We start from the raw sequence: 23,412 nt of genomic DNA, 5'->3' as shown, positions 1-23,412 counted from the left end.
TCCCTGCACCACCAATCGTGACACCAAACTTCTTGGTTACATCGTATCCTTACTTTAACTTTCCTCAAAATGGAGGCATGACAAACACATTTAAATCGTCTATTTCTATTCCCGTGTTTAATTGCCTTGGATTTGGTTGTGTTGGCAGCGCAGAATCCTTAATCACGTTCCGCTTCTTCACTTCACGTCTGCGGTCACGTTGTGTACGATCCTCGGTATGGTATTTAATCAATGCATCGCACAAACACGGGTTATTATCTGACAGATCGGGCCGACGCTTCAGGATAATACGCTCCGTGGTAATCGAGGCGAAAATTGCGGCGAAAACTGCGGCAGATGTAATTGTGTGGCAGGTGATGACGAGGCGAGCTGGAAAGATGTCCTGCTGGATGTGGATCTGAATGTTGATGCTTGTGATATTTTCTATTTCTTAGCACGTGTTTCCATCGCGATTTGTCAAACAAAAGCCTTTGTTCTCAATTGTATTTTTCCCCTTAGGCTTTTTTTTTTTTTTTCTTTCCATTTTCATGTAACAATGAAAGCAATTATCCTTTTCTTTACACGTGGAAGGAAATGTTACCAGTATGAACATGTTTTCTGAATAGAATATAAAGTAGAGCTGAAAAAAAATAGACTAAAATGGGAAAATAGACTAATCAGGGGCTTATACTTGATATAATAAATTCATAAAAGTACATTCAAGTAAACAACATAATTAATTATCATGTAGATTATTTCATTTTCATTCTATATGTTCGTGTTAATCCATGGTTTGCTTCTCCAGCTTCCTGCGGCTTCTCCTCAACGGGACCTACGACTACGTCCGACACAAGATCCTGTACGTTTTCCTGGACCACTTCCCCGAAGGCGGGCGTCAGGACGGTTGGATCGCCGACGACTACCTGCGCACTTTCCTCACCCACAACGGCTTGTCCCGCGTCGCCGGCGCCCGACCCGACGACGTCTTCGTCATCAACGACGCCGACGAAATCCCCGCCAACGAGGGTCTGCTTTTCCTCAAGCTGTTCGACGGCTGGACGGAACCGTTTGCTATTCACATGCGCAAGGTATTCATGGTGTATTGTTACTTTGTCCAAAATATGTAGTATGTTTTTATTTAGAAGAAAAATAACATTGGGCAAAAATTGTGTAAAATAAAAGTCTTGAAATTCAAACTTCACCCATTTTCTACTCACCCTCATGTCGACTAGGAGTTGGGATTATTTTCAGAGTAATCGTTTGTTTTTTTAGAGTAATAGCCAAAAAAAAAGTTTGTTCATTTTAATGTAGCGACTGTCATCTTCGTCCAAAAATAAACTTAAAAACATCCATACTGGTCGTCTGTTACGTCCATTTTGTACTGATTCTTGGACATTACAAATTGTTTTGAGAAAAACCTAAATAAGACTTTATTTCAGGCTTGTTTTGAGTAGAAGATCCCAAACAATCAGCATAAATAACTTGTTTAAATGAGGATTAACTTTGGAGCCAAGAGACCTGGAGCTTCTGCTACAAACAAGCTTAAAATATAGACTTGGTTAAGTCTTTCAGGAACAATTCTTCTGGTGGAGGCTTCAACACAATGGATGATACAGACAGACCATCAGTCGCTACATTAAAATGAACAAACATTTTTGCCTATGACTTTAAAAATGAACAGATAACTCTCAAAATAATCCCAACTCTTTGTCGACATGAGGGCGAGGAGAAAATAAGTGAATCTTGGGTGAAACCATCACTTTAACTGTCGTGTCGTTGAGCTGAACGGTGGTTTTGACACGATTCTCTCGTTTCTATTCACTGTATGGATTTTTCTGGAAGCAGTTTGTCTTCGTCCAAAAAGACACTTAAAAACATCCAAATACTGCTCGTCTGTAACGTCCATCTTGTATTGATGCTTGGACATGACAAATTGTTACGAGAAAAACCTAATTAAATGTAATTTCAGGCTTGTTTTGAGTAGAAGATCCCAAACAATCAGCATAAATAACTTGTTTTTAATGAGGATTCATTTTGGAGCCAAGAGACCTGGAACTTAAAATATAGACTTGGTTAAGTTTTTTGGTTAGTTAACAATTCTTCTGGTGGAGGCTTCAACACAAGATGGATGATACAGACAGACCATCAGTCGCTACATTAAAATGAACAAACATTTTTGCCTACAACTTTAAAAATGAACAGATTACTCTCAAAATAATCCCAACTCTTTGTCGACATGAGGTTGAGTAGAAAATGAGTGAATCTTGGGTGAACCATCACTTTAACTGTCGTGTCGTTGAGCTGTCTGTATCTTCCATCTTGTGTTGAAGCCTCTACAAGAAGAATTGTTCCTTAAAAACTTGACCAAGACTAAATTTTAAATTCCAGGTCTCTTGGCTCCAAAATGAATCCTCATTTAAACAAGTTATTTATGCTGATTGTTTGGGATCTTCTACTCAAAACAAGCCTGAAATTACATTTATTTAGGTTTTTCTCGTAACAATTTGTCATGTCCAAGCATCAATACAAGATGGATGTTACAGACGAGCAGTATGGAAGTATTTGGATGTTTTTAAGTTTATTTTTGGTAAGAAGATGGAGATGAAGACAACTGAGCTCCGGTTGCTACATTAAAATGAACAAATATTTTTGCCTATAACTCTAAAAATGAACAGATTACTCTGAAAATAATCCCAACTCTTTGTCGACATGAGGTTGAGTAGAAAATGAGTGAATCTTGGGTGAACCATCACTTTAACTGTCGTGTCGTTGAGCTGTCTGTATCTTCCATCTTGTGTTGAAGCCTCTACAAGAAGAATTGTTCCTGAAAAACTTGACCAAGACTAAATTTTAAATTCCAGGTCTCTTGGCTCCAAAATGAATCCTCATTTAAACAAGTTATTTATGCTGATTGTTTGGGATCTTCTACTCAAAACAAGCCTGAAATTACATTTATTTAGGTTTTTCTCGTAACAATTTGTCATGTCCAAGCATCAATACAAGATGGACGTTACAGACGAGCAGTATGGAAGTATTTGGATGTTTTTAAGTTTATTTTTGGTAAGCAGATGGAGATGAAGACAACTGAGCTCCGGTTGCTACATTAAAATGAACAAATATTTTTGCCTATAACTCTAAAAATGAACAGATTACTCTGAAAATAATCCCAACTCTTTGTCGACATGAGGTTGAGTAGAAAATGAGTGAATCTTGGGTGAACCATCACTTTAACTGTCGTGTCGTTGAGCTGTCTGTATCATCCATCTTGTGTTGAAGCCTCTACAAGAAGAATTGTTCCTGAAAAACTTGACCAAGACTAAATTTTAAATTCCAGGTCTCTTGGCTCCAAAATTAATCCTCATTTAAACAAGTTATTTATGCTGATTGTTTGGGATCTTCTACTCAAAACAAGCCTGAAATTACATTTATTTAGGTTTTTCTCGTAACAATTTGTCATGTCCAAGCATCAATACAAGATGGACGTTACAGACGAGCAGTATGGAAGTATTTGGATGTTTTTAAGTTTATTTTTGGTAAGAAGATGGAGACGAAGACAACTGAGCTCCAGTTGCTACATTAAAATGAACAAACATTTTTGCCTACAACTTTAAAAATGAACAGATTACTCTCAAAATAATCCCAACTCTTTGTCGACATGGGGGCGAGGAGAAAATAAGTGAATCTTGGGTGAACCATCACTTTAACTGTCGTGTCGTTGAGCTGTCTGTATCTTCCATCTTGTGTTGAAGCCTCTACAAGAAGAATTGTTCCTGAAAAACTTGACCAAGACTAAATTTTAAATTCCAGGTCTCTTTGCCCCAAAATGAATTCTCATTTAAACAAGTTATTTATGCTGATTGTTTGGGATCTTCTACTCAAAACAAGCCTGAAATTACATTTATTTAGGTTTTTCTCGTAACAATTTGTCATGTCCAAGCATCAATACAAGATGGACGTTACAGACGAGCAGTATGGAAGTATTTGGATGTTTTTAAGTTTATTTTTGGTAAGAAGATGGAGATGAAGACAACTGAGCTCCGGTTGCTACATTAAAATGAACAAATATTTTTGCCTATAACTCTAAAAATGAACAGGTTACTCTGAAAATAATCCCAACTCTTTGTCGACATGAGGTTGAGTAGAAAATGAGTGAATCTTGGGTGAACCATCACTTTAACTGTCGTGTCGTTGGTCTGTCTGTATCTTCCATCTTGTGTTGAAGCCTCTACAAGAAGAATGGTTCCTGAAAAACTTGACCAAGACTAAATTTTAAATTCCAGGTCTCTTAGCTCCAAAATTAATCCTCATTTAAACAAGTTATTTATGCTGATTGTTTGGGATCTTCTACTCAAAACAAGCCTGAAATTACATTTATTTAGGTTTTTCTCGTAACAATTTGTCATGTCCAAGCATCAATACAAGATGGACGTTACAGACGAGCAGTATTTGGATGTTTTTAAGTGTCTTTTTGGTTAGAAGATGGAGACGAAGACAACTGAGCTCCAGTCGCTACATTAAAATGAACAAACATTTTTGCCTGTAACTCTTAAAATGAACAGATTAATCTGAAAATAATCCCAACTCTTTGTCGACATGAGGGCGAGGAGAAAATAAGTGAATCTTGGGTGAAACCATCACTTTAACTGTCGTGTCGTTGAGCTGAACGGTGGTTTTGACACGATTCTCTCGTTTTTCTAGTCACTGTATGGATTTTTCTGGAAGCAGTTTGGCTCCCTGGAAGTGGTGTCAGGCTGCACGCTGGGAATGCTCCGAGACGTCTACGACGGCGACGGCATCAAACTCCGGCGCAGGGAATACTACACCATGCCTGGATTTCGCAAATACGAGAATGACACGGGCCACATCCTGGTGCAGTGGTCGGTGGGAAGCCCCTTCCACTTCGCGGGCTGGCACTGCTCCTGGTGCTTCACTCCGGAGGGGATTTACTTCAAGCTGGTGTCGGCGCAGAACGGAGACTTCCCTCGCTGGGGCGACTACGAGGACAAGCGCGACCTCAACTACATCCGCGATCTGATCCGGACGGGGGGTTGGTTCGACGGCTCCATGCAGGAGTACCCTCCGGTGGAGCCCAAAGAGCACATGTACGCTCCCAAGTACATGCTGCTGCACTATGACAGGTACCGCTACCTCTTGGAAAACCCGTACAACAAAGAGGCCAAACAAAACTGAAGTACCGAGAACACTTGAGAAGTATTTCTTTAACTTAATTCTGGAGAGTAATGTAGCTCCACCAGGCAGCACTGATGATGGAAGGATTAAAAAACTCCCTTTCAAAAAACTATTTCAGGGTTTAAAGGGAACACTGAATCATATCTACCATGGATGCAACCACTGGATTACCTTTCATTTCCTCCGATTTCCTCCTCTTTTTTGAGGTGGAAATATCAAGCTATCTGCCAGTCAATCACCTGTTCTGTCCTCGATTTGTGGACGAGATATCAGCAAAGTCTGCCCGAAGGGAAGAGGATCGGTTTGGTGAAGGTCGTGGAAGCTTCTGCAGGCCTTCGATCGCACGGGGAGATATTGCACTTGGTTCCCCCGTATGAAGCGCTATTTAAGTCATTGAAGGAACAGATGACTCAAGAGTTCAACTCACACTCTCCCCACATGCACCTTATATTTGGTATATACAGTGCCTTGCGAAAGTATTCGGCCCCCTTGAACCTTTCAACATTTCGCCACATTTCAGGCTTCAAACATAAAGATATAAAATTTTAATTTTTTGTCAAGAATCAACAACAAGAGGGACACAATCGTGAAGTGGAACGAAATTTATTGGATCATTTAAACTTTTTTAACAAATAAAAAACTGAAAAGTGGGGCGTGCAATATTATTCGGCCCCCTTGCGCTAATACTTTGTAGCGCCACCTTTTGCTGCAATTACAGCTGCAAGTCGCTTGGGGTATGTCTCTATCAGTTTTGCACATCGAGAGACTGGAATTCTTGCCCATTCTTCCTTGCAAAACAGCTCGAGCTCAGTGAGGTTGGATGGAGAGCGTTTGTGAACAGCAGTCTTCAGCTCTTTCCACAGATTCTCGATTGAATTCAGGTCTGGACTTTGACTTGGCCATTCTAACACCTGGATACGTCTATTTGTGAACCATTCCATTGTAGATTTGGCTTTATGTTTTGGATCATTGTCCTGTTGGAAGATAAATCTCCGTCCCAGTCTCAGGTCTTTTGCAGACTCCAACCGGTTTTCTTCCAGAATGGTCCTGTATTTGGCTCCATCCATCTTCCCATCAATTTTAGCCATCTTCCCTGTCCCTGCTGAAGAAAAGCAGGCCCAAACCATGATGCTGCCACCACCATGTTTGACAGTGGGGATGGTGTGTTCAGGGTGATGAGCTGTGTTGCTTTTACGCCAAACATATCGTTTTGCATTGTGGCCAAAAAGTTCGATTTTGGTTTCATCTGACCAGAGCACCTTCTTCCACATGTTTGGTGTGTCTCCCAGGTGGCAAACTTTAAACGAGACTTTTTATGGATATCTTTGAGAAATGGCTTTCTTCTTGCCACTCTTCCATAAAGGCCAGATTTGTGCAGTGCACGACTGATTGTTGTCCTATGGACAGACTCTCCCACCTCAGCTGTAGTTATCTGCAGTTCATCCAGAGTGATCATGGGCCTCTTGGCTGCATCTCTGATCAGTCTTCTCCTTGTTTGAGATGAAAGTTTGGAGGGACGGCCGGGTCTTGGTAGATTTGCAGTGGTCTGATACTACTTCCATTTCAATATAATTGCTTGCACAGTGCTCCTTGAGATGTTTAAAGCTTGGGAAATCTTTTTGTATCCAAATCCGGCTTTAAACTTCTCCACAACAGTATCTCGGACCTGCCTGGTGTGTTCCTTTGTCTTCATGGTTCTCTCTGCGCTTTAAACAGAACCCTGAGACTATCAAAGAGCAGGTGCATTTATACGGAGACTTGATTACACACAGGTGCATTCTATTTATCATCATCAGTCATTTAGGACAACATTGGATCATTCAAAGATCCTCACTGAACTTCTGGAGTGAGTTTGCTGCACTGAAAGTAAAGGGGCCGAATAATATTGCACGCCCCACTTTTCAGTTTTTTATTTGTTAAAAAAGTTTAAATTATCCAATAAATCTCGTTCCACTTCACGATTGTGTCCCACTTGTTGTTGATTCATGACAAAAAATTAAAATTGTATATCTTTATGTTTGAAGCCTGAAATGTGGCGAAATGTTGAAAGGTTCAAGGGGGCCGAATACTTTCGCAAGGCACTGTATCTGTCTTTGGCATCTGAGATTAGCAGGAGGAAAAAAGGGAGAGAACAGTGGAGCCGTGGGAGGGCGGGAACGAGGATGTCAGCGGCAGAAGGCAGGGACAGAAAAAGGTGATAACACGGGGAGACAAAATAAAGGCCGTCTCTCTCTCTCTCTCTCTCTGTCGTCTTTCCCACGGTTGCCGGGGTGACAATGTGCCGCCGGACGCCTCCGAATAAATCAGGCCGGAGATTTGAAGCCGTCGAGCCTTTTTCCCCATCATTATGTCAACAAACGCGTAGAAATGGAAAAGTAGGGCGAAGACCTGCGGCGTTCCCACTAGGGTTGGAGCACAAACCTGATCAGTCGCTTGGAAAAAAAACAACCTTTTTTGGGGATTCTTATTCTTCAACTTGCACCTCAAAAAGAACCAAAAACAATATAGTGTTTGGGATTATTCATTAGAAGAATCAAAGAACTAAACTACCCTGAAACCCTTGTTTATAAGATTTTAGAATAACTATTTATTATGTTGTTTTTTTATTTTAATAATTTTAATTCTCACATTTTCCAAATACGATTTTTATTTCCAAAGTTGAGAGACAGTAACACAATTTGTAAGCGTGTTACGGATAATATAATGAATCCCTGTCAAATGTCCATCAAGGGCATATCGGAATAAGGAACACAAAACTCAATTTTCTGTCTTGATTGCACAATTTTGAGTTGTATCCAGGCTAGCTGTTTTTTTTCGGGTTGATAATCTCGCCACATGCTGTTTTACTGACTCGCCTTTATTCCTCTGAATACTGAGCTAGAAGCGTGTAATCTCCTGATTCATGAGTCTTGCCTTGTTTCGAGCGTAACAACCTTGTCTTCTAAGACGTTTTTTTTAATTCCGTTACACCATGTACGTGCCTTTGGAAAAGCGAAGGGCTCGAGAAGGAAGACTCGTGTGTGTGGGGGGTAGATGACGGGAATTGCTTGTCAGATCAGATACAGTCAAAATCGATTCCTCGCCCATATCACACATTCACCGTCCACTCCTATCGGCGCTCGTTCAAGGTCAGGACGAGAAGGTTTTTTTTTTCCTAGTTTTGGGACGCAATCATCTTTCAACTTCAATTTAGCGTAATGAGACTCTAACCAAACTCATTCATCATTTTAATGCCTCGATTTGCAGCTTCATCACACATTTTGTCCTGCTATCTACTTGGCATCGGTTCAGACGCCCATAATAAGGGATTTAACCATAAACAGATCATTTGAAATTCAATTTCTTGGCCCGTCAGGTGAGCCCGGAGGCCTCGGTCCAATTACTGTGAGAAAAGAAAAACGGTCGTTATCATTCCTGCCGCGTTGTCCGTCAGGTCAGTCGCTCGCACGCCTGTGGACACGAGCAGATAAGCCGATGGACAGTTGCTTCTGATCCGTGATGCGTCCTCTGTGGCGTTCGGGGTCTTTGATGGCAGCTGTTCGGGTCGAGCTGTTGTGTTCCGAGCCCTCGGAGCTAATGTCGGTCAGGGAAGGATTGTTTTAATGTAAAATCTTTATTTATCTATTTAAACAGTTTTCAAAATGTTTTTTTTTGTTTGGTTCCAGATTATGTGTTTAAATATAATATAATATATATAATATATAAATATATGAGTCATTGGCTTTGATAAACATTTTAAAGAAATAAAAATATATTTCGAAGTTAATTATCAATTCTTTAATTTATTTAAAATTGTTTATCATTTATTTAATTCATCTTAAACCAATACTTTTTTCGCCAGGCTGTCTCATGGTCGTTGGTAGAATACTAATAGTGGCATAAGTTGATCGTAATAGTTAGTAATAATAACAATAATTGATTTTATTTGTATTGCATTTACATTTGGTCAACAAATCTTAAAGTGTTACAGTTTTAAAGCAGGATAGAAACAATAAAACAAGGTAAAGATATTAAAAATAAAAATGTTAAGTTTGGGTGGATGCTTTTTTTTAAAAAAGGTATTGTTTGAGTCCTTTTTTTAAAAGCATCCACCGTCCGTGGAGCCTTGAGTTTAATTCTACATGTTGGAGTTATTTCAAAATAATTTAAATCCTCAGTTAAAAATATATACTCCACCAATTTTCAATTCTAAACATAAGATCTCGATAACTTCGATCTTAATTTAAGAAATAATATTTGCAACAAAAACCTTTTTTCTAGTTTTGACATCATAGGCTCTTCGACCTAAATTCTTAAGGAATGAAATGGACGAGTCAGAGTCAAATGCGATTGTGGGTCCGCTGAGAGACGAGGAGGTTACATCACCAAGCCCTGTCATCGCCATGGCGACGGTGCTCTTGATAAATTCCCAACAGTCCGATGGTATCGTCCCACATAAACAGAAGATTAGAACATTTCAAGGTTTTACTTCTCCAACCTTTTTCCGCTCGTCTCACTTGTTAAAACTCTGTAAAGCTTGGCTGTGAAGCTTCGTGAAGCCTCACTTTTAAAGCCTGGTTAATAAGGGTTTTCGTTTTTTAAGACTGTCATTCAAATGATTGTTCACAGCCGAGTATTATAGAGCAGACGGCGCCCTCTAGTGAGTTCTTAAAACGAAGCTTCATGAAGCGCCATCTTACTAAATGATGTCGAGGTATTTTGAAAGTCAGTTATTTATAAGATAAAAGCAATAAAACTGAGTTTTTATTGGAGAGCATCTGGAAATACATATGATGATAGTATGTATTACTGTAGTAACAAGGATATATGTGTAGTATTGTCGAGTACTTGACTCCGGTGTTGCAGAATTTACCGACCGCACAACTCTTGACGAAGCCGTAACTGCTTCCATTTGTTTTGAAACCAATATATGTAAAACCTGCTGGAGTCGACTGTATCCTCTCGTCCTCAGTCACTACGAGGATTTCCTTTAGCTGCTGGTTTGAACTGAGATAAATATGAAATGATTTGAGAGGTTGTGACGCCAATTGTTAATTTTCATAACATCGAATACCTTTAGCAAATAGCTCTAGCACGATGTTCGTTTCCGGACGTCGTTCTCCGGGTCTGACTGTTGAAAAACTCGAGCCCCGAACACTAAAGACAAAGATGTTCAGCCTGCAGTCCTCGCAGCAGGAATCTGAACGTCTTATTAGCCGAGCGTCTGACTCCAGCAGAGAGAGATGTCACACCTCAGAGCAGCTCGCTTTGATTCTCACTTTGATGACCCAGGAAGTTGCGCCAGCCGTGAACAGCACGCCATTTCGGAAGCTCATCTTCCCGGGGAAGAGGCAGTAGTTACACCCGAGCGAGAGCGAAAATCTGACGAGAGGTCTTGAGGTACAAGAGGGAGAGAGAATGATATACAATCAACATCTCTTTTTTTTTTTTATTTATGTGATTCAAACCTTCAGCGTTCATGATGATATCTGTGTTTCTAATCAAACTGTTCATCGGGGCCGATCCCTTCGCTGGACAAACATCATTAGTTTGTTTCCGGTCTCCATCCCGTGCCGTAGACACTCTTTTCTGAGAAAGAAAGAGTGAAAAGGTGCCAGGAAAAAAAAAAAAAAACTGTTTTCCACTTCTGTTGGTTTATTCTCGCTCTTGCTGTGGGCGGGTCAACGTGGGGGGAAACATATTCCAGGAGCAGATGTGGAGCTTCTCCTTATCACAGCCATGTTGTGGCTCCTTCCCTTAATTACGCCGAGAACCCTCCCACAAATCAACTTGAGGGGGAAATGCAATTTGGGGGGAACGGGCGCCGCGGCAAACACGAGTCAGCTGCTGCTGTCGGTTGTAAACAACGCTGGGCGAGAAAAAAAAAAAAACGAGAGCAAACTCTCGCCCCCATTAGAGGCGACTCCGACGATCAGTCCTGTCCGTGGTTTTTCGGTTATCGCCGAGTGACGGAGGATCAGCAGACTGGAGGTCACTCTGAGGTCATTACCAAACCCTTGACACCCTTTAGATGCTCATAATGGGGTGCTCTCTCTCTCTCTCTCTCTCTGCGACACCAAAACCTACTTTAAGAAGAGTGCTGTGTCTCAAATCGCATACTTCTCTTGGTATACTAGAAGTTAGTATGCATCAGGATAGTGTACGTACTAACTAGTATGCAAATTCTCCACAGATAGTATGTCTCAAATCAAACTCTGCTGCTACGCACTAACAGGAAATGACGCGACAGCTTCTTCTTCTACTGCTATTTAACGATGGTTGCAACCAGCTGTTTGAACACTATCGCCACCTGCTGGCAGCACGTTTTGTAAGTTTGGAAAAAGAAATAAAGAAAAAATATGAGAATCTAAATATTAGCAATATATTTGAGCTGGTATCAGCACCGAAGACGTGTCATCCTTCTACTGCTGCTGAAAATGCACCTGTAAGTATATATATATATATATATATATATATATATGCATGTATAGATGACGTAACTTCCGATTAAAACGTCTAAAACATTAAGATGGCGGCCGTTTAGGGTACATAGTGTCCATCGAACCATACTCAGTTTTGTGGGGGTTTTAGTACACCAATTTAGTGTGCATGGCGCACTAATTTTCGCATACTAAGAATTGAGACGCACTTAAGCACTAAAAATACTAACTTTGAGTACGCTAGTATGCGATTTGAGACACAGCAGAGGTGATTCAGTGTTTCTTGATATGTTGTATTGATTCAGCATTTTAAGTTAACCACTGTTTCTAGTTGAATTAATCTTAAAACAAAATCCTTTTAAACAACCCAACCAAAGGCAATTAGTGGGAAAGTATTAACAATAATAGATGTTAACGGTCGTCCGTGCCAGTGAATAATAAGACGCAGTGGTTGGTGGGGCTTTATTTTTTTTCTTCTTCAGGTCCATATGTTGTGTCACCATCGATCAGGGCAGATGAAAGTGGAGAGTGACAGCGCGTAGACAGATGGAGGCGAACGTGCAGTCAAAACTTTTGGCTCGGCGTACGTTTGGCCTCGGATCAAAAAAAAAGAGTCGGCGGCACTGTTCGGCGCCAAAGCGGTTTCAATCAAAGGAGGTTGATGTAGAAGAAAAAATAAAGAGGCAAAGTTGTTGTGCTACATGAGTGATGTTACACAACAACATACAGAACTGATTGACTGTTTGAATTAGCACGCTATGCTAGCATCGCCGATACTTTGAATCCAACTAAAACACACAAAATTACCCAACAAAAATGTATACTTACCAAACAGGAAGTATGAGTTATTGTCTGATTTCAATCTTGAAAGCTTGATCCATCTTCGTTTTCTCACCAATCAATCCCGTCTAATAGGTTTTTAAACACTGGCATCTTTTTAGGTCATCAACGTGAACGTTAGTCCATTTCAATTTTTAACCCACCGTTTATCCCGGGCCTTCCTTTTGACACTCCGAAGATACAGAGTTAAGCCTACTTATTTTTAAGCGATACAAATATTGTCATCACGTCCGCTATAAGATGAAACGCCAAGTAGCAAATAGAGCTACATTGTCATTAGCAAAAAAAAAAGCCGTTCGAAAGCTATCAAGCTCTTAATAACGCTTAAACGTGCTAGCATTCCTGGCAACCGAACATCAGCAGAAACTCTAGTACTCGTGGTCCAAGAGTAGAACTACAAGTACTAATCTTTGGCCACAGAAAATAACTTGGTGGGCAACATTTGGCCCCCGGGGCCTTAACTTTGACGTCAACTCATTTTGAAACGTTACAATCGCTATCATGTCCACCCTTAAGTTGAAAGGGGTTGTAAAAAAAAATAGCTAGGTCGTTGCGTAACAAAGTTAGCAAGATCTTAATTACACGTACATTTGTCATCATTCTAGTCAGTTATACCTGGATACAGACATGACTAAAACTTGCATTTGACTTAAATACAAGAACATTTACCTGCATCGATTATACTCAAGTATATGAACATGAACAATTATTCAAAGTAAAAGTATTTGGTTATTAATCATGGGCGTCAAACTTAAGCTCAAAAAGCAATAAGTTACTTTTTTATTATACACATTATATGCTTATAAAGCTCTTGTGGGCCATTAAATTGACATGGCAGGCCAGATGAGTTTGACCCATGCCCTTTAAACAGTGGGGGGGGGGGGGGGCAAACATAATATAAATTATATAAAGTACTACAGTTGTCCATTGCTTGTTTGTTAGTCGCAAAAATGTTAATTCAAAGTTTGGTAACAAATAAAGGTATTTTCTGATCAGGTTTGTGAATTTGATTTCAGAACGTTTTTTCCAAGGTCAAGTCTAAAACTGAAAAGTCAAATATGTTGTGATAAAACTTGCTGTGAGTGACTTACATGAGTCATTAACTACCTCTTTAAGTGTTCGTAGTAACTAGTGGTGAGTTTTACACAGTAATGGATGCAGTGAAGCTGGGATACATTTTAAGTGTGGATGTGTGTGCAGAGCATCCAGTTTCTACTCCCTAAATGATGTCACCTGCTGAGGTATCTCACATCTGGACCGTGTTAGTGTCCATGGCAACAACATACTGTGGAACCCGAGTGTGTGTGTGTGTGTGTGTGTGTGTGGCTGGAACTATAGTTCAATCCTAAGAATTCCAGGATCATAGTGGAAAATACATTCTCTAACGTAAACACCGGAGTGAGAGAACGTGTGCTCGGAACTGTAGCTCTATAAAATAATCACTTTCCACTGCTCTGCCGAACACTTTTGGGAACGCTGATCTCAGGCCAGCTCCGATTTCCAAACCGACAGAAATGGACCCAAAAATTCCGTCCAAAAAAACACAAAAAAAACGAGATTAGGAAGTGAAGGAGGCAGGATCGGTGTTAGTCACTCAGATTCCACAACAAACAGACCATCGTTGCTCTCCTCCCGTCTGCGAATCTTCGGCCACATTAGTGAGGCTTCCATGTCTGGCGGGGTCACGGAGAGGTGAGCGTGGGAAAGACGAGAGGGAAGGAGCCTCCAGAGGGGGTTCAGGCGGAGAGGAAATCTCAGCCTCTTTCGGGTTCTATTTTGGTTCGTTTGCACTTTTTTTTGTGTGTCTTTCTGTCTGGTTTGAACATTTTTCTTGTTTTTTCTGTGTCACGTGTTGACCTTTGTGTGAACTGACGCACTAGGCTGCTTGATAATTAATGTATTATGAAGTTGTGTGTGTGTGTGTGTGTGTGTGCTACAACCACAGACTGTTCATTTTAAATTATTGCTTATGTCAGCATGATGGATCCAAACATTAGTGTTCACTGGTGACACCTAGTGTGCAGAGTATTACTCTATGCTTGGTTAAACACACGAATAAAGAACAATTCCTTTTGATTCATTGAACCATAATAATCTGCTTTTTATCACAATTTAAAATGAATAAAAATAATCCATGCCACACATTTAATTCACGTTACAATTGAGACAGATGTCGTTGGAAATTAAGTTTTATTCTAATCATATGGAATTTACAAACTCTTCATAGTGGTTTTATACGATAAATACCTTGAATATATTTGCAAAAACAACAATGACGACCATGTCTCTCAAGTCTGAAAATAAGTGTGTTTTTATAATCATTATTTATAATTTGGGAAACAAATGTATTTGTGTATTTTGTGGACCAAAAAATGTATTTCCATTTTGTTTTTCTTTCTCCACCAATCACATGCAACATCACTGTATACAAATGTTTGTCAGTTTTTGGTTTAATTGAGAGATTTCATTGAGAGTTGCCAAAAAAGAAAAATCATCTGCCTTTAAAAATAACCATTTTCTTGCACCTTTACTTTGTGTTTCTGTTGTTATGCATGATTGAATGACTGTATCTAACACAGTGTTAGCTTCTTTGATTTGTTTTTCCGTCACTGGTTATAATTTTGACGAATCGATGGATGTTGTTTTGGGAGATTTAATTTTCCATTTTGTTGCTGAGAGTTTCATTACCATGAGAAAAATGTGCAGCTAAACGATCCTGCTAATTACTGTCTGGCAATATTTTTTTTTTGTATTCATATCAGCATCGAGCACAACTCATCTGCCTTAGACCGAGAACACACACACACACACACACTCTCACACACACATAAGCAAACAAGCTTGGCCTCCTTTGGGCTGAATTCTGTCTGCAGCAATTAACAAACACACATGGTTGCCAGATTCATATCCATCAACTCCCTGTTGCCTCCTGCCGGGTTGCCAGATTTAAAATACCGTCTAGTAATTTAAAGAGACCATGTAACTTATTCATGATTTTTTCTTCTTTTTTTTTTTTAAATAATTCATTAGTAAATCGGCTTTAAAAGTGGTGTCCAGAGTAAACCTGCAGCAGCTTTTCCTCACCTGTTTTTTTATTTTTTCAGTTGTTTATTTTAAAAACCCTTAATATATTTACCCTTCATGACAAAAACATTCAGCTTCTGGAGTCAGAGATCGGAAGGTTTACTTCTTAGTCAATTAAATTAAATGTAAAATTGATAGTAAAAAAGAAACAACATTAAAATATTAATTAAAATGTTTTTTCAATTTTTAAAATAGAGAATATTTACCAAACCTTGTTTGAAATGAACTTAAAAGATAAATACATTTACAACATTAAATATATATATATATATATATATCGGTTACATTTTAAGTGATGAAAGGATAAATGATTTTTATAGTAGATTTCTTGGTCCAATTTTGTTTTGAAAGTCTGCAGCAGCTTTACGAGGATCACATGCAAAACCCTCAAATCAATAGAATCCTGCAGGTTTTTTCGCTTCAACCTTTACATGGTCCATTTAAATCCCAGAATATGGCATCACAAAAAAAAAGGCATCATGCACTGAAAATTCTGTACTTGTCTCTTTTTATGTGGTTTTTTGTTCCTTTGTTTTTTTTTTAAATCCAGGAATGTTTGTAGAATGTGAATCTGTAAACGCTCTTGTTTCAACACCTCCATCATGTATTCATCTCTGTGCCACTGAGTCCATGTGTTCTCTCGTCTGAAGGCAAGATCCGTGGATGAGGAGGACGAGGAGGAAGAAGCTTCTCTTGGACAAATAACAGAATGACGAACATTCTCTCGACAACTAAACTTTTTTTTTTTCTTTTCTTGTTTGCGGGGTCTTAAGGATAAGTGTACATTTAAGTTAAGTGATGTTTCGAGGAAAAAAAAATCACGTGTTCTCTATTGCTGTATGTTAACCATGGAGTTCTATGACAAAGACAATATAATAAATTAATTTTAAAATTTTAACCTTTGGAGTCAAGTGTACTTCTCGCGCCAGCAGAGGGCAGCACCACTTCTTGGCCTCGTTTGGACTCTTCTTCATGTGAGACGGATCTAGTTTCTGTTGCTGCTGTTTACATGACATAAACTTGAAAACAAACAAAAAACACCAGTCAGATTCTAAAATAAGAAATGTATTTTCAAATGTATTAAATACAAGTGAAATTACGGCTAAGAAAGTAAGTAAGTAAAGGTTATTTGTAAAGCACCTTTCTAGACCAGGGTCACAAAACAATAAACAGTTAAAATATATATTTTAAAAGATCAAGACACATAAGATAAACACAGAAGTCCCAGAAAATCAGAGAAAAGCACAAATAAGAATATCTTAAGATGTTTCCTGAGCTTTGGAACGATCCTTCTCTCCGTCTGCTTGATGGATCTACTGACTCCTCGAGCCTGGATCTAATAAACAAAAACTTGATCATGATAGAGATTTTCTGCTGAACCGCTATGGACTGTAAACAGATGAGAATCCAAGTCTTTAAAACTAGTTTTGTAAACATCAAAAATGATTATTATGGAATACATAACACACTCTGAGGACCTGATGACACATTTAGATCTTTTTCCCACAAGAGCGAAGTGTAGTGTTGCTTTTTAAGAGAAGCGCATTCTGTTTTATTTGTTCCAGCTCTCACTCATTTATCCAAGCCCTTGGTATGATTTACACACAGAGGACTTATATATAAATACATGCTCGCTGATAGGAAATTATGGACATTTGAACACACAGTCAGATATTTGTCTCCTCAGAGTCATGTCACAACATAATAAATAAAAAAAACGAACAGCAAATTTAACATTAAATTTAAAAAGACCTGTTGAAACACTTATAATATACAAATAAAATAAAAAGGTAAACTTAGTACGGTGAACAAAAATTAAAGCAGAGATTATAGCAGAGGTAAACTTCAATAAAAACAATATGAAACAGGTAACGTGAATCTAATATCAATAAATATTAAATAGATAAGTTATTTGTGTATGTTCTTTAATTATAAAGTTACTACCTTGGTGGAACTATTGTTCACGGTTTCTGTGGGGGTCGTTTTAGATGCGCACACAGACCGACCAGCAAGCTATTTTTTCTCTCGTCAACATTGCTGGTTATTTTGCTGTGTGTCTTCATGTCAGTGTGGAGCTCCTGAAGTTCATTTGATTCCCTCGATGCGCCCAATGAGGTGAAGTGTTTGCTTTATATGAATGCTTTTAATATTATTAGAAGAATGTGTCTTTTTAAATATAGTATTCACGGTCGCATTCTCAAAGCCATTGGGTCGAGGGACGCCACATCATTAGAGTTAATGTTTTATTTATCACTTCAACCTACTTTAATTTTTAAAAATAATCTTCCTTTCTGGATTAAACACAGGTTTACATGTTCGCATCAGAGGTGCTGGTGAGAGGGACCTGCAGCCCGAGCTGTTGTTGTTGCAGATCTGAAGTCACAACACCTCAGAGAGTGGGAGGAGATTCCGTTTGTACGTCTCAACATGAGGGTAATGTCATGTTCACTTGCCAGAGCAGCCGCAGCGACACACGAAAATAATCACAGGGAAGTTCCAGGGTTCTCAGTCCTATTTCTAAGGGCCAGATGGTGAATGAAATTATGTTATGCAAGTATGTGTTTTTGAATATAAGAATCTGAGGCAAAAGTGTTTCTTTTGCCTTTAAAGCAGACTAGGAAGTTTTTGAAGCCTTTTTTGGTGCCACTAGAACAAATTGGCGAACACCACGTTGGATATGGCCGTCTTGACCTGCAATTTGCGGCTTTGTCGGAGAGTTGAGAGGAAAATTGATTGTGTAAAGAACTTTTTTTTGTAGTCGGTTCAATGGTGTGGAAAATTTCCAGCGTAGCTCAGGTTAAGCTCCGTCACGTTTACACTTAAAGCCATCAATCAGGGGCGAGTCAAGAGTGATTTGTCGTTCTCCCCCCAATGGTTTAACTACAAGGGGTGACGAGGGTGCGTGAACTCTGACCTGCGCTTCCCCATCATAAGTTATTGCTGTAAATTCTAGTGTAAAATGCAAAAAATGGATCGTGAATACAAGCGATCAAAATGCCTTCTTCTGTCCGGACTCTCCCTCAGACATAGGTTTATTGTCCTTCTGGAGAGATCCAAAGTAGAACTTCAGTTTCTTCACATGGAGAAAAGTCCATTAAGGTCCATCCACTGTGTTCCAGGTATTCCTAGCTGGGAGAAGATTTTAGGAAGAATATTTTCCAAATGTGGAACGATGCAGTCTATTCAAGGAAGGTGTTGAAGGTAACGTTTAAGCAAGACAAACATAACTCTGACCTCTGGATCATCTGCAGTCCAAGCAAATCTAGTTAATCTAGTTGCCCTAAATAAGCTTTAAAGACGTGTATTAAATTTAAGTTTAAGAAATAAACTCAGAACTGTTGATTAAATATACATTATAATATATCATGTCATGCTTCCTTTTCATTAAGTTTTATTTTAAATAGTCACTTTCTACCTTGTCTTGATCAATCACCTGCATATATCCAACCATCGGGTTCCAGACCAGAGTTCAAGATCATCGTTATTCATCTGTATGATTCCCTGTTTCCTTTTGTTTCCCGTTTTATTCCCCGGTTCGGTAAACATTTTGGCTTTGGACATTCTAGAAGATATTGAACTCTTGTTGTTTATGTGATTGTGGACTCTTAATTCTTGTTTAGACTATTGTAACAGTTTATTTTGGTGTCTAAACAAGAAGGATCTGTCTCGCCTGCAGTTAATACAAAACTCTGCAGCGAGAATTCTGCCCTGCTCTAGTAGAAGAACTCACATTTCTCCGATCCTTAAATCCATATCCAGTCCGGCTCGGGCTCTGAGGTCCGTTGATGGTTTGCTTTGGAACAATCTTCCTCTACCTCTGTGTTTGATGATCTACTGACTCCTTCAAGAAACATCTGTGTTTGATGATCTACTGACTCCTTCAAGAAACATCTTGAGACCTTTTTATTAGTGCAGGCTTTTTCCTAATCTCTGTTTTTTCCTATTTATGTGTTTGTCTTTATGTTGTCTTGGCCTTTAAGAGACTTTAATCTGTATTTATTTTTGTGACCCTGGTCTAGAGAGGCACTGTCACTTACTAAGTATCTTACATAATGCTTGTGTTTTCTTGGAATTGTAATGTCAAATTGCATATATGCTCCTCGTGTCTGAGATTATGTCACTAGCACTTGGCTTCCACTCCATTCAGATCGTGACATACAGAGTACTAGGTGTAACATTTTGGCCCTATGTCGTAGGTTTAAACCCAAGCATTTAAAGCAGCTTTACAATAGATTCAACGTGTTTGTTTCAGACTCCACTATCCACATCGCAACAGTGTAAGCTGTCTTGAAAACGGATTCCCCTCAGCCCCTATAAACCACAGCCGGCATATGATATAAGAAACATTTTCCTTTCCTTATAGTATAGAAAAATACTTTCAGAACTTAAGCCATGATTGAAGTGAATAGAAGCATGTCTATAAACAGTTGAGGTCAAGTTTTGACCGGTCACTTGCTCGAGCAAATGAAGAGCACCGTTCAATCATCTCAGAAAATCAGAGGAAAAGTAAAGTGGTACTGCTATAACGATCAGACTCGAAATTGTACCGAATCATCGGGAAGATAATGATCCAGTTGTACGTAGACAGACTCGGGAGATAATCATGGACTTTGGTGGAGCACCATCACCTTGAGTGACACTTCTGTTGATGTCTTCCCCTCACGGCTGGTCCTGGAGTCAGAATATGAGCTTGCAAATATCAGCGAGGCCACACTGGTAGGGGGAAATGCTCAGTTCTCGGTCTGAATATGAGGAGGCGTGATGAGCCGCAGCAGGAAACAATCACACTGATTGAAGTACCAGCACAGACAACCTGCTGAAACCTGCCGGAGCGATGGCTGAAGCTCTCCCGTCTGAGGCGTTCAGAATTCAATGATTGGACGACTACGAGAACCAGGAGATGCATAATACTGACGACATCTTCGTCCTTCATTGATTTTGTTAACTTAAGCAGTCGAGTAGAATCAATATCAGGAATCATGTGCTAGCTATCAGGAGGCCACTGCACCGAACTTCCTGTTTCCAATCTCAGTGATTGCCATGAAACCAGCTGTTGGCCTCAAGGGAACAGCCGTTAAACCACAAAAACTAGAATAAAACTGTCTTGAACTTATGTTTATAGCCTTGTAATGTTTGTCCCACAACCATAGGACTACATGGAAGACTTATGGCTGGCCAACGTTTTAACACATAACAGACTTAAATCTTTTTAACTATCCAGAAAATTACATTTTTGAGCTGTGTAAAAGAGACTTTGCCAGTCATATGTTAATAAATAAAATAAATAAAAAAACTTGTGATTTAAGAAGTAAAAGGCAGGAGAACAGACTCGAATAACAACAACTCGATTACAGTATTTAGCAACTTTCAAGTCTACCTTTTCCAATAATTTTGGTTTGTTAGTTTGTTGCAGGACACACAAAGACAGACAACCATTCAAACACAATCACACCAACGGAAATGTTCTTAATCAACCTCTGTATGTTTTTGGACTGAGGGAGGAAACCGGAGCAACACGGTAAGAAAATCCCCTCCCGACCTAGAGGCAACCTTCCTACTTTTAAGCGATCGTAACAACCACTGCGTTGTGTACCCTGCGTATACATTCACGGACACAATTTCTTTGATTATCAGGAATACGAGCATCTTATAGACCGACAATAACAAGTGAATACCGTGGAACAAAACAATCTCAAAGCAAGACCAGAGCTGTATCTCAAATCGTATATTTGCGTACTCAAAGTTGGTATTTTTAGTGCTTAAGTGCGCCATGCACATTAAATTGTCACTAAAACGCCTCCAAAAAACTGAGTATACTTTCTAACCTTAACGACTCCATATATATATATATATACTTACAGGTGCATTTTCAGCCAACAGTAGGAGGATGACACGTCTTCTGTGCTGATACTAGCTTAAATATCTTGTGAATATTTCGTTTTTTATATTTTTTCTTTATTTCTTCTTCAAAACTTGCCAACAGGTGTCGCTAGTGTTCCTACAGCTGGTTGCAACAATCGTAAAATAGTAGTAGAAGAAGAAGCTGCCGCATCATTTCCGGTTAGTGCGTAGCAGCAGAGTTTGATTAGAGACATACTATCTGTGGAGAATGTGCGTACTAGTTAGTATGTACACTATCCTGATGCATACTAACTTCTAGTATACTAAGAGAAGTATGCGATTTGAGACAAAGCTCAGGACAAGGACAAAAACAAGAACAAGACCAAGTGGTCATGAAACTGAGAAGTAAAACTAAAAAACAACTGTAACAATAATATCTGAAATTATACACACATCACTCATAACACACTGCACACTATATACATAACTATTTCGTTTGATCACAGACAACGTTTCTACTATTGGTTCTGCACATGCACTTCAATTTGAGAGCCCCAGCCGTGGTCCTGGTCCCTCTGCAGAAGTCTTTACAGACCCTGAATGACTCTTCTGCCTCGACGTCCTGTTGCAAACCAAGCCTCTGCATTGAACAACAAACATTGAACCCTCCTGGTTTAGATGAAGTTGTTCAATGAATGAGTGTTAATGTTGTGTTGTTTGGACTGAGTGTGGTTTTCTTTGGTGAGTGAGGCGTGAACTGAACTCTTTTCACTCTGAACTGGTTGATTATTATTATCTTTGAGAAGCTTGGAAAATAACTTTTTGGACTGTCTCATGCGTTTCCTTATAAACACAGACTCAGCCCACTATCTGTGTGGGAACTTCATCAATCCAGTGTCCTCTTATCTAATTAGTGTCTGCAACCACACAGAATCAGCCGCAGAACGTGGCTAATCCGACTGTTCATCTGCTCAACGCGCACTTAGCTCCAGATTGAGATAATTGGACCTAAATTTACTTCCCACTGCTTTTCTTTGTGGTTATAATGACGAATAAGTCTGCCTCATACAGACCGTTGAATTTTCACAGCCTTGTAAAAGTTAACTTGGCTGGTGCTCTAATTGGCTGCAGAGGAAAAACACTCGTTAAGTAATGAACGTCAAGATACACAAGCATAAAACCAAGCACAGATCAATACACCATCACAAACACAAAGACAACCATCTGGGCACTCGTTCCACCATGCACCCATTCCCCAAAAACTTGAATATTAGTTTACTATTTCCATACATCAGACATGGGCTGTGTCTCAAATCGCATACTAGCGTACTTAAAGTTAGAATTTTTAGTGCGTAAGTGCGTCTCAATTCTTAGTATGGGAAATTTAATGATAAATTGTCACTAAAACGTCCACAAAACTGAGTATTGTACGATGGACACTAAACACCCTAAACGGCCGCCATCTTAATGACGTTTTAATCGGAAGTTACGTCATATATATATGCATATATATGCATATACAGTACTTACAGATGCATTTTCCGCAGCAGTAGGAGGATAAACACGTCTTCGGTGCTGATACCAGCTTAAATATCTCACGATTATCTCAATTCTCATATTTTTTCTTTATTTCTTTTTCCAAACTTGCAAAACGTGCTGCCAGCAGGTGGCGATAGCGTTCCAACAGTTGGTCTCAACATTGTTAAATAGTAGAAGAAGAAGAAGCTGTCGCATCATTTCCTGTTAGTGTGTAGCAGCAGTGTTTGATTTAAGACATACTATCTGTGGAGAATTTGCGTTCTAGTTAGTACGTACACTATCCTGATGCATACTAACTTCTAGTATACTAAGAGTAGTATGCGATTTGAGACATACTATCTGTGGAGAATTTGCGTTCTAGTTAGTACGTACACTATCCTGATGCATACTAACTTCTAGTATACTAAGAGAAGTATGCGATTTGAGACACAGCAGGGAGACCCTGATGGTGACTGGAGACTGTTGCTAGCTATAGCCACTGTTTTGTATTTGTGAATAGAAAGTCAGAAGCCTTAATCCA

The 23,412-nt window shown here is 39.3% G+C and overlaps 2 protein-coding genes across 3 annotated transcripts in view; one reads left to right on the top strand and one right to left on the bottom strand.

Moving 5' to 3' along the window:
* The window catches only part of mgat3b (beta-1,4-mannosyl-glycoprotein 4-beta-N-acetylglucosaminyltransferase b), a 57,404-nt gene extending 51,780 nt beyond the window's left edge, over positions 1–5,624 (top strand). For both annotated transcript variants that reach the window (XM_087809894.1, XM_087809903.1), the window contains exons 4-5: positions 785–1,067; positions 4,678–5,624. In XM_087809894.1, the coding sequence (XP_087666020.1) occupies positions 785–1,067; positions 4,678–5,169 (775 nt within the window). In that variant the 3' untranslated portion in view covers positions 5,170–5,624. The remainder of the gene's footprint in view (positions 1–784; positions 1,068–4,677) is intronic.
* sun2 (Sad1 and UNC84 domain containing 2) overlaps positions 1–23,412 on the bottom strand; it is a 332,438-nt gene that overhangs the window by 235,529 nt on the left and 73,497 nt on the right. The window lies entirely within an intron of this gene.

This window comes from Callionymus lyra, chromosome 1 (genome assembly GCF_982586985.1).
Source record: "Callionymus lyra chromosome 1, fCalLyr1.hap1.1, whole genome shotgun sequence".
In the NCBI taxonomy this organism is placed as follows: Eukaryota; Metazoa; Chordata; class Actinopteri; order Syngnathiformes; family Callionymidae; genus Callionymus; species Callionymus lyra.
Note: the sequence above shows the minus strand (reverse complement) of the source record. Positions and strands in the feature narration are given on the sequence as shown.